Raw genomic sequence first — 12,831 nt, forward strand, 5'->3', positions numbered from 1 at the left:
GTCTTGATGAACAGGCCATTTATGGAGGGAAAGTTTCTGTTGAGAGTCTATTTGTGTCCAGATTAATTATTCAGTATGTAAACCTAATTTCAGTCTCTTTGATATCTAAGTTGTGCTTATATACTAAATTTTCAAAGCATCCACTTATTTTCACTCCCTTTTAGTGTCACATTATTTTAAATTATTCCTACTTCACGATCCTTTGGCACAACTTTTGAAAAGCGGAAAATTTTATGTAGGAGACCTTTAAAAATTCATTAACTAAACTAGATAAAGTGAGTTTTGAGGAGTCATTTTGCATAAAAATTTGGCTCCTCCACTGGAATGCTCTAACAAGCTTCAAATACAACACCAGATGCTGGAAATAACTACCAACTACCCACACTAACACTTAACTTCCCCTAATACAACTGCCCACTAACAATCAACTGCCCATGAATATGTAACTCTCAAATACTAAACACATTAATTCTATAACTACTAATTAAATATATTAACCATGATTAGGCCAATAACAAAAGTCAGCAACAATTACAAACATAGATTAATCAACCTACCAATGAAATATTCCAGGAATTCAGAACACCCAAAAGAGAAATGAATCGAATATCAAAAGAAAATCCAGTTTCATATTCGAAAGAAATCAAAAACCAAGGTATCACAAAAACTGCAAACGAATAGAGATGTCGAAACCGAAAAATGAATTGGAAGTACCTCCCCTCCAGGATGTTGCAGAGGAAAAATAGCTCTTGAGGCCATTTCTTGTTCTCGTCACTGCTTCTGCTTCTGTGGTCACCGGCCACCTCGTCGACCCCAATTACCACAATCTCTCTCTCTCTCCCCCTCCCACAATCTATTGATTTCTTCTCCTCTGAGCTTTGTATTTATCTTCAGGGTTTTGAATTTTAAAGAATTGTCAGTGAGAAATATATGAAACGCTGCAAGCCCCCAACAGTCTAATTCTATATCGAAATTTGACCGGAGGATGAATGTGAAATCCAACGGTTATATATATATATATATATATATATAATTTTTGTTCATGATTGTAATGAATCGAACACTAAAATATTTACACATTTCTCATATTTTTCTTCAAACAATGGAATATTTTTCGAATATTTACCTAGTTTACATTCATGACGAATTCACCTTCACAATCAAAAGAAGTTTTCATGAAGTATAGAACTTTTAAGATACTGCCCTAATAAAAAAATATATATCCATCCTTTTTATTTATGCTCTATACAGTTCTTTCATGGATCACAGTGGTGGGTTTAGTTCTGAACAGGATGAAACACATAAAAATAATAATAATAAAATAAAATAAAAAAATCATCTTCATTGCATTTCCCAAGTGGTAGCATAGCGATGCCTTTTCCTAAGAACTTGTCAAGTGTTAGTGAGGAGTTTCAAGGTCTGGTCTCCGGTCAAGTACTTCTCCAGTTGAACCATCTGGAAATGCGTCTGGATAGGTAGCCAAAATCCTCGATTTCATGCTTCTGTTAATATGAGAGAGGGAGAGAGAATTAAATCACCAAACTGCATCAAAATCTGGATCTCCCACAAGAAAATAATAATGTGTATAAACAATACAAGTTCAATCAAGATCACGGAATAGATTTTACGACGAAGTAAGAATAGGGGACTCAGCATATGTGGTTTCACAATCAACAGTAAAGTTGCAAAATGTAGGGCTATCAAAAATTACCGGGGAACCGGAATCGGAACCAGGAAACTGGGGACCCGGTTCCGGTTCCGATTCCAAAAAAACCAAGTCCCGGTTTTTGGTACCCGGTAAAAACCGGGATACCAGAACCAGGGTGGATATATATAATAATATGCTTTTAATTTTTTTTTATATATATTAAATTAATATATATATAGCTCTCTCTGAACTCACTCTCTCTCTCTCTCTCTCTCGCATCTGAACTCGTTCTCTTGCATCTCGCTCATCTCATGGATTTCTTGGTTGGTATTTTCACTGCCATGGCCGAATGGGTTTGTGAAGGAGAGGAAAATTTGTTGGGTTTTTTGCAACTAATGGGTATGTAAATGTTGTTTGATTGAGATTGGGTTGGATTTCTTGGAGAGGAAGGAGAGGAAAATTCTTGGGATTTCTTTGAGATTGAGATTGGTTTGATTGAGATTGTTGTTTGATTTCTTGTAAATGTTGTTTGTTAAGCCGTGAAGGAGACTCAGGAGAGGAAAATTCTTGGTCTAAAATAAGATTTTTTTTTTAAAAAAAAAAAAAACCGGTTACCCGGTCCGGATAACCGGGTACAAACCGGGGTACCCCGGTTCCCGGTTCCGGTTTCCTAAAATCAAATACCGGGTACCCCGGTTCCAGTTCCCGGTTTTGGCCAAAAACCGGGAAACCGGACCAAGTTGACACCCCTAGCAAAATGCATCAACTACAAGTCAATAGAAAAGTTCAGGTTATTTGGGCAGTAAAAAAGAATATACAGGAATTTTTTTGAAAGAAGATATAAAAGATGAAGCCAGGAGGAAGCAAGATAAACATGTCCAAATCAAGTGCAATATAAAGGGCTGCAAAAGACTTGTTCATCAGAAAATATGCCAAACTGAACTCAGAATATCTTGTTGAGACAAATTTTGATTTGGATAAAAATAAATAGATTGTATGCCAAATAAAAAATTGCAACCCGTTACCTAAAAATTTAAAAATAGTTCCGCATCAATCTACTTTGGAATTTTCTTAGGTTTGGAACATATAAAAGGTCCTTTTCCAGCCCCAAGAGAAGCTAATGAACATATAATCAAAAAGCTTAAAGTTCTCTTATATTTACCAAGATGGTGTAGACAAGCAATTACACCCACATGCACGTGAAATGGGAGTGTTTATGAAACCGAGTGAACTGAGGAAACCACGAAACCAAACCAATTGGTTCCAGCCGGTTTCCTTTGGTTTCAAGGTTCGGTTCAATGTTTATTCAGAGAAAACCAATGGTGTTGGTACAGTAGTCGGTTTAAAGGTCTAATAATCCGCATAAAACCGAACCAACCAATCAAGTTCTCATTTAGTTTCAGATTATATTAGTATACACAGCAAATCTCAAAGGAATTTTACCAAATTCTAGTAAAAATGACTCCTAATAAATTATTGGGATAAATTACATAATAAACCCTAGAGTTTGACCCTGGTTTCAAATTAAAGACATTATTACAAATCCTAAAGTTTAGAATTGTTGCAATATGGATTTTTACTAACTCTCTATTAACTAAAACTAATAGAAACTCAAGTAAACTGCACTTGAGATCTATTTGGGTACTAGAAGACCCTTCACATGAATAATAGGATATTTGTGAGTTTTTTTAGTGTCAATACCTGTGATTCCCATAGAGGCATTTTTGGTACCCAGATAAGACCTAAGTCCAGTTTATGTAAGCTTTCATTATTTTTAGTTAACAAACTAAACGTCTAAAATTACAACAATTTTGTAAGTGTATAGTTAAGGTTGATGAAATTAATAAGTTAGAATTTAATTCAAAAGTAAGGCCAAACTCTGGAGTTGTTAAATAACCACCTATAAATTTTTCTATTTAAATTTGACATCCTAAAGAGTCAAACTTTTGAATCTCTCATCTTTCTGACTACCATCAGTCTCTCTATCGTTTCATTTTATTCCCTCTTTACTTTCCCCTTCATGTTTTTCTCAATTTTGTTCCTCTCGATTGTTTTTCCTCTTTTCCTCAATGTTTATCTTTTCTTTCTTCTCTCTCGTCTTCTTGATTCACTCCTCTTTCCCTCCTCATCTTCAACTTCTTTTTCCACCTATTTTTGACCCCATTTCTCTACTCTCTACTTTCTCCTTCTTTCTCCTGGTAGATCTCCATTGATATTTATCGTCCCGTTGTAGATTTCCACCGATCTTGGCCTTCTTGACTGTTTGGTTGCTTAGAAACTGACAAGCGAACCCACTGCACTGACAGAACTTCAACGCAGTGCAGCTCAGTTAGTAGGCCTTTAGAGGTGCAGTTTGGTTGGTGATTTTGGAAAACTGATTAGGTCAGTTTGGTGGGAGAATCTCCCTTGAAACTGCAACAACTGACGCATGAAAACCCTCAGTGGAGGTAGTTGAGGTTAATCATGAATTTGCATCAAAGAGAAGCTAATTTTCTTTCTGGTTTCATATAAGAACTGTTATAATACTCTTATTCTACTATAGAATTCTTTGTTTTTCTTCATTATTTCTACACATCATTGCCCATATCACTAATGTGTTTTTAAAGAATTTGGTTCTCTGGCTGTTAGCATACAAAAAGGTGGTTGTTAATTTGTATAAATTATGCTTAAAAAAGGAAACAACATGAAACCAGATGCTCCACATTTTTCAGTGCTTAGTCCAGGGAAAGGGGTGAGAGAAGATTTATAACGCTGTTACACAAAATTAGATCAAATCTAGTCATGATTGTTCACTAAGTAATATGCATATTTCTTGTCGTATTCCAGGGAAGCGTTGACTAAATTTGCACTATATTCCAAAATGGCAAGTCAAAATTGCAATATGAGCTTCCTACAGTCACTTATATAATCCAATCTTATCTAGTTCAAAACTTATGCAGGACACACACACACGTGCCTTCATAATTTATCCACCCAATATGGAGCTTAACTTTCACTATCCAGAATATCACAATCTCTCCTATCTATATTCCTAACGTTCCTGTCAAGTCCACATCACACACCCTAGCGCCGCATGACATTACTAGGTTGGCTCTAATAGCATTTGTCATGACCCAAGGAAGCACTAGCCGCATTTGAGTTGTATTCCAAAAGGACTAGTTGAAATTATAATTAGAGTTAGAGTTACTTATATTGTCAATCTCACCTAGTATGCAACCGATGTGGGACTTAATGCATACTCACCTTCATAATCTATCCCGTATGCATGTGCAAGCGAACACACACCCACAAAAGGTTTTTTTTTTTTTTTTTTTTTTATAAGTAATGCAATCTCATTATAAAAGCGCAATTCTAGTACATATGAAATATACTTGAGAAACCTCCTATTAGAGAGAAAAGGAAGAACAAAAGTCCAAAAAATTAAAAAAAAAAACTTGATGTTAGGGAGGAGATTGATACTTTGGGGAGTCTTTTAGTGAGCCCATACCATAACATGTTGAGACACCACACAACTCAAAAGCTTAAGCCTATTGGTTTGGGCCCAACAATGCTATATTATCTACTCACACTTCTTACATATTTCCAATGTGGGACTCTATCCTTTTACACTCACACATATATACTCAACACTAGAAAAAGGTAGAATATTATATTATGAGATGGCAAGAGAATTATAGAGTTCGCTTTACCATTTGTTTGGTGTTGATTGGGTATGCCTAGATAGGTGAGAGAGTTGTTGGTGAGTTTGAGAGGACATATGGGAAGTTGTAATATTTTGAAAGTTTGGAGGTTGGCTCGTTTGTGTTTAATGTGGTATATTTGGAGAAAAAGAAATGCAAGGAGTTTTGATGATCGCGAGACTTCAGTGTTCAAGCTGAAAAATATTTTGGACAAATCCCTCTACCTATGGATAACATCTTTTAATAGTATGTCATTTTCTAGTTTCCTGAGTTTTTAGATTTTTATTCTTATTTTACAACATATTAAGGGATTTCTCTTGTATACTTCATGTGTACTAAAGTTGTGTCCCATTGTACTATTAATAAGATTGAATTATTTACCAATATATATTAGTAGAATGATGACCGTGTCGGTGGAGAGAGGACTCATGTCTAGATTTTCGGTGGGCTTGCGAGATCAAGAGGAAATGGTGGTCTCTCACTTGATGTTTGCAGATGACACGGTAATATTTTGTGATCCTAATGTAGAACAAGTCCGAAATCTAAGATGTCTACTGCTATGTTTTGAAGCGGTCTCAGGATTGAAGATCAACTTGTCTAAATCTGATATTATTCCAGTGGGAGAGATAGATGATGTGGAAGGACTGGCTAGCATACTTGGGGCTGTCATTGGGTGCACATCATAAGGCATCCCATATTTGGTCTTCCATAATTGCAAAAATGGAGAATAAGTTGGCGGGTTGAAAGAGGATGTACTTATTAAAGGGAGGTAGGTTAACACCAATCAAAAGCACCCTCTCAAACTTACCAACATATTCTTTATCTCTTTTCCCTATTCCAGTGGAAGTAGCAAATCGTCTTGAAAAACTACAGAGGGACTTCTTGTGGGGTGGAATTGGGGATGAATTTAAGTATTATTTGGTGAAATGGTCACAGGTGTGTACGCCAATGAAGTTTGGGGGGTTAGGGGTGCGAAGCTTGATTCAATTTAATCAAGCTTTGATGGGTAAATGGATGTGGAGATATGCAACAGAACGGGAGGCATTAAGGAGGAAAACTGTGCATATTAAATATGACAGTCATATGGGTGATTGGTGCTGCAAAGAGGTGGGGGGAACGTATGGAGTGGGAGTGTGGAAATGTATTCGAAGGAGATGGGAAGGTTTTGCGCATCATGAACAATATGAGATTGGAGATGGTACAAAAGTACTTTTTTGGCGTGATGTGTAGTGTGGGGAACGCCCTCTGAAACTCGTGTATCCCGTTTTGTTCAATATTGCATGTAATAAGGATGCGTGGGTGAAGGAGTACATGGAGAGAACGAATGATATTCTTCATTGGAATGTCCAGTTTTTTCGACCCATGCATAATTGGGAATTGGAGGAGGTAACACACTTCTTTGCATTGTTGTACTCCCAAAAACTTAGATGTGGGGGTGAGGATAAAATTTGTTGGATTCCATAAAAAAGAAATACCTTTGAAGTGAAATCCTATTATCAGACTCTCTACACCGGCACAGACGTTTGCTCCGTGGAAGAGTATTTGGAAGGTGAAGGCTCCCTCAAGAGTGGCTTTCTTTGTGTGGACGGCGACGGTAGGAAAAATCCTCACCTTGGACAACTTACGAAAGAGAAATGTTATGGTAATGGAGTGATGTTATATGTGTAAACACTGTGGAGAGTCCATTGACCATCTACTCCTACATTGTGAGGTTGCAAATAAGGTATGGAATGTATTCTTTCAACTCTTTGGAGTGACTTGGGCTATGCCGTGACAAGTGAGTGATATCTTGGAAAGCTGGAGGGGTCAATTGGGTAATAGGCATGCTTTGCGTATGTGGAGGCTAGTCCCATTATGTGTGATGTGGTGTTTATGGCGAGAACGTAATGTATGCAGCTTTGAGGATAATGAGAGCGGCATGATTGAGTTGAGGAAGTTGGCGTTATATACTTTGTTCTCTTAGAGCGGGACTTGGTCAAACTCAATGAGTCCACCTTTTATGATTTCTTAGAGCTCTGTAAATCTTTTTCTAATCAATAGGGGCTTCCCTATATACCTCTTGTATACATGGATTGCGCCCCTCTGTACGTTTTGATAATATACTTATTACTTATATATATATATATATATATATATATATATATATATATATATTTTTCAGCTCTACCACCGAAGTCTCTCAATCTTCAAATACACTACATTCTTTTTAAAATATCAGCAAATGATTTTGGAAGTCCTTGATCTTACAATAAAATGGTCTCACTCTCAAGGAATCATAATATTCTCCTTAGTCTCCCACCAAAACTGTCTCCCTCATTCAAAACATATACAAAAGCATATTCTATGAAGTGCAGTGCACTAATTTTGGAGGGCAAAAGAGCTTACCAATAATGCAGTCTTTAGATAATACAATATGTTCTTAAAACCTTATGTTTGATGTTTACATATAAAAACACAAGTCTCTATGCAACTAAACCATCAAGGCTTACTTATGTATGAGTACAGACAACACTCATCACAACACAATGTTGCACTTTTTAAAGGTTGCTATTAGTGTTTTAAAACCTGAACCAGACGGAGAGGTTGGACAGGTCAAACCGTGGACAGGCCTCTTTTCCCATCCATATTGCACCTCTAAATTAAGTAGGTTCAATCCCCGCATTGGAGGTATTTGACCCATTGTCCCGTGTGACCATTCAAGCATTTTAAGGCCCATCCATCATATTTTGGGATTTGTAATGCAGCCCATCCAGCCTACTTTGGGATTTTCTTAAAGTGGTTGGGTGTGGGAGTTGAACCCACCAAACTACTCACCAATAAACCAACTGCTCTCTTTGTTAAGAATTTTGCAATCCTTACATTTAAAATGGTTTAACCCACGAAACTCATTCCAATGAGTTTATTTGAAAATATTGTTTAGCTTAACAATGGAAAAATTCGAACTCCAACCAAGAAATGGAGTGTTCATCATTAGGCCATCAGCTTTTTATGTAAGATTTTGCACTAAATATGCATAATTTTCTTGCACATAAATAAACACAAAACATCAAATCTGTAATGCTACAATATAAATTCAAGCTTCATCCAAAGTCTGCACTGTCTTGTTGGATGTTTGAAGGGTAAATGCAAAATTACTAGTCCTGAGGGGTATTTGAATATTAATAGTTATGGATATAGGTATCAGTCTGCATGTCGGCCAGCAGGCATTTACACAAGAAACATATCTGTTAGTAGATCTACTTGATGCATTACAATGAACAAAGGACTACTCCAAGTGTTGCAGGATTGGGTGATATGCCTATTATTATCAATTTCAAGGTACCCAACTCCAAAACACTTCAATACACATGTTTTGACTCCTATTTTTTCATACACTATTATGTTCAAAGATCCTCATAATAACATATCCTAAATTCATCATTAATGTGTCTTATATATCTAAAGAATTTACTTGAACAAACTCCAGATAAACTGTAGGCAACAGAATAATTGACATGCCTCAAAAAGTACCCATTAAGTTAAGAGCAATCAGCTAAGACAATCAGCATGAAAGAAAAAATAAGTGCTAGACAAACCTTAGTTTCTGAAATATGTAATCAAGATCTGACTTCATAGACCTCAAAAGACGTGTATTTCTAGATAAGTCTCCAGAAACCTCAGTAAAGCAATGCTCTGAATACTCATTGAAATGCGACAGCACTGCATTGCTATCCTGCAATCTTCCCAATCTGCAATTTGCAGCACCAAAAGATAAAATCAGCATAAGAAAAAATGGTTTTAAAGGCTACCTATGGGTGTGAGAAATTGGGTTTGGAGAAATGCGAGTATGTGTCGCATTACTCTACACAGAAAGCATACAAATGGGTGCCCCTCCCAAAGAGAGAGTCCTCGACATAGGATAGTGAAAGCATAATTTGAAGAATCAAATTAAGGTCAATTGATAATTACTAAAACTAGCTTCGAAACAAACTAAAGTTTGTATTATTGGTCTAAGATTTGGCCATTTAGGTTCATCATCAGTTTTGACTTATATGAAGAACAAGCTATTCATGTATAGATGTTTAATTATAAGACTCTCTATGATCTTAGTACGTCATTTGACGTACCCCATACTCAACCTAACTTAGCCTTAATTCGACCTAAGTACCTCACATAGACTGTAAATCCAACAGCATTGTTACCCAATATAAGCACCATTCTGTCATTTTCCACACATATCATCAAAGTACTGATGCATTATTTTTTTTTTATAAGTAATGTTGTATATACCAAAAGGCATAGAGGGACGCAACCCTACTACACAGGACGAATACAAGAGAACACCTAAATAGAAGAAGAAAATAGAACAATAAACTCGGGAAAGCTAATCACTAACGGAGCTAAGTAAGCATATGTCCAAGTGAAAAGGGAAAAGAAAAAAGAGGACTTGAGCTCCTCCAAAGTCCTCTGTAGATCCTCAAAGCATCTTGTATTTCTCTCCCTCCACAAACACCACATAAGACAAAGAGGGACCATCTTCCACACCATAGCACTCCGAGAATGATCTCCCGTCCACCAACAAGCAAACAAATCCACCATACTATTAGGCATAACCCAATATTGTGAAGTATACTTTGGAAATTCTGTTTTCTTGTTCCTTCTGTTGCATAGACCATGCTTTAGGTTCTAGTATGTGCCTAGCTGACAAAAATGTCTAAGCTACAAATGTTTCAGATTTTAGGCTAATGAAACATGGGTAAACCATCCAATTTGCCCAAATTTCTTCCTCTATGCCCAGACGTTTTAAGTGTCAGTGTAGTATAGCACATTAAATGGAAGCTTCACTCAATTTCAGAAACTCAAGTAAAGATGAATCGGTGATTTCATATTTTTTTCCCATTAGATTTAACATCCACTTCTTCTTCCTCGTCATTAACATAGTCTTTTCTAGCTATGAATACAAATTGGTTTTACTTCCTTCACAAAGTAAGAACCCAAATATATTTTTAGATTGAATTGAGATTTCTTTTTTAAAGGAGCAGGGTTCATGAGCTCTTTGTAAAGTTTGGTATTTTATGATGACGGGTTCTTGGTTTCCAACATAATTTTCTAGAATTAATCACAATCACAGCCAAGTTAGACAGACTATAATCAAACAAAATCTCTTCCTATAATTTTTCTCATTTTCATAAAAATCAGTATAAATCGGAAAGTAGCATTATTAAAAGCACTAACAAAAGTATCCAATTTTGATAATGTTTGGAGGTCAATTCAACAAACATATATTGTAATCAATAGAGAGAGAAATGTACATAAGGTGCTGCAATTGCTTGAGGGAGTCCAAATCCTCAGCGTTGATAAGGGTTTTGAATTCCCGAGAAACCTCCTCCGAAGCCGCTCTTACCGTCTCTTTCTCCGTCTGCTCCATCTCCAAATGATCACTCCAAGACTCAGAGAGACAGAGAGACGCTGATGAAATGGAGCTTTGGGCCTGGGCTTCATATTTGGACCGTTGTTGGGCTCCATCTTTCATATATTTTTTATTATGAGCCACACGTGTCGTAATTTTATTGATACTAACTAACCGAATTCGTCAACTTTTTCTAAGAAATTTGACAGTAGGGAGTAATTTTTTATTTATACTTACCTCAAGAGCTTTAAGAACATTTGAATAGTATAACAAGTTAATTGTAAATCAGGTAAACCAAATCAACTGATTTTAATATTTTGCTTAATATTATGAAAAAATAAAATAAAACAAATACGAGCACTTTTCTCGATGCGGGTATTCACTATTCACTCAATTTCCTGCATTTTGATATCAAAAATAGATTAGTGTGCCAGTTTAGGTTAATAGAATTTTATTTTATTACAGGGAAAAGTACACAAATATTTCCTCTCAAAATTACGGAAAATGATCTCTTCATTTCAAATTCTCTTCATTTTTTTTTCGTTAGTGTATTTAGAAGAGCAAAATTATCCAAATATTTTTTTAGGCTAAAATTTGTAGACAATACTACCCTTCTAATGCACTATCAGGAGAAAATTGAGAGGATTTAAAATGGAGAGGATCATTTTCCTCAAATTACAATCTCATTCTTAATGTCTCTCTCAAGCTATCAATTGCATCAATGTCCCGCTTAAACTATCAAAAATTATCAATATCCCTCCTAAAAAAAAAAAAAACACAAAAACACCTGAGATGATTGAACCACCCCAAACAATTGGAGTGGTGCTCGGACAACCCGTCTAATTTAAGGGTAGCCAAGCCACCCTCAAAAATTAATTAATTAATAATTAAGTTGGTGCGCCTCTCAAAACCTATTTACCAAGTAAATAAGTTCAAGGAGATCTCTTCGTAATACCTTCAAAATAAAATAATAGAAATAATTAACCTAGAGATTTATCAGCATATTTTTTTCAAATTATTTAACTTGTAAATAAATGGAAAAACTACTATAAACACTTATTAGAGCAAAAGAAATTGCGGAAAGCGAAAAGAATTATAATAATTTGAGCTACACTTTAAAGATAACAATTCCTAATTATCACCAAATCCATCATTGAAATACAACAAAACATAAGAGAGACTCAAACATTGCCTCGACATGACTCCGCTTCATATCCTCAAACCCGATGAAAGACCCCTAATCCTCCGGCTCGCTTTAGTACCGATTAAAGTGCAAAACGAATAAATTTTTCACATGTAAAAAGGAAATAATTAGATGAGTCCAAAACTTAGTAAGTAAACGGGAATGCAAAGCTAAGCCAAGGGCTAACATAGACATTACCCTCTTTTGATTATGTTGTTGATCTCGAGAATTTATGTGAAATACAAATAGATAGAATAAACATGGTTGTTTTAGCTTTTATCTAATACATGAACATTGGTGCGTGTTAAAATATTAATTAAATTGTTAATTTTATATTTTTTATTCATTTAAAATTTTAAAATAATTAATTATTTAATATAATATTAAAATAAATATCTTGTGCTCGAATCTTGTCTTTATAATTTAACTCCCATTTTTAATTAAATATCATGAGATTTGCTGATGTTGCATTCCTAAATAAAATAGCTATTCTATATAACTTTTGCTTAAAAAATTTGTTGTGAGTGCACTTGTGAGGTTTGTGTCTTACATTGATCAAGTACAAGTAAAATGAGTAGTTAATACACCTAAGTAGGCCAATGCTCATTAACTTAAACTTTTGGGTTAAAGTGGTGTTCAAATATGTATATTAATTTACCTGGTTAGCTTCCAATGCTAAAACAAGAGTCTTGGTCCGTTTAGTTTGACTTCATAAAAGAGTAATTTGGTTCCGTTCTTGGAGTACACGTGATATTCTTGTGTAAAATACTCATTCGTTAGGGAAAGATGAGTCAATGTAAAAGGGACTCATAAGTGAGAGAGAGATTTGTGAATGCATTTGTGATATTTGTGTCATACATTGTTAAAGTATAAGGAAAATGAGTAGTTAATATATCTAAGTGAACAAAAGCCCATTAACTTATATTTTTTT

The 12,831-nt window shown here is 35.3% G+C and overlaps 1 protein-coding gene across 1 annotated transcript; it reads right to left on the reverse strand.

Annotated features, from left to right (window-relative positions):
- Positions 1-1,208: 1,208 nt before the first annotated feature.
- Positions 1,209-10,773, reverse strand: LOC132172451 (kxDL motif-containing protein LO9-177-like). Its single transcript, XM_059583958.1, has 3 exons — positions 10,620-10,773; positions 8,904-9,056; positions 1,209-1,502 (listed from the first exon to the last, which is right to left on the reverse strand). The coding sequence occupies exons 1-3, from the start codon at positions 10,733-10,735 to the stop codon at positions 1,400-1,402; spliced, it is 372 nt and encodes a 123-aa protein (XP_059439941.1). The 5' UTR covers positions 10,736-10,773; the 3' UTR covers positions 1,209-1,399.
- Positions 10,774-12,831: the final 2,058 nt, after the last annotated feature.

The sequence above is a fragment of the Corylus avellana genome, chromosome ca2, assembly GCF_901000735.1.
Source record: "Corylus avellana chromosome ca2, CavTom2PMs-1.0".
NCBI classification, from domain to species: domain Eukaryota; kingdom Viridiplantae; phylum Streptophyta; class Magnoliopsida; order Fagales; family Betulaceae; genus Corylus; species Corylus avellana.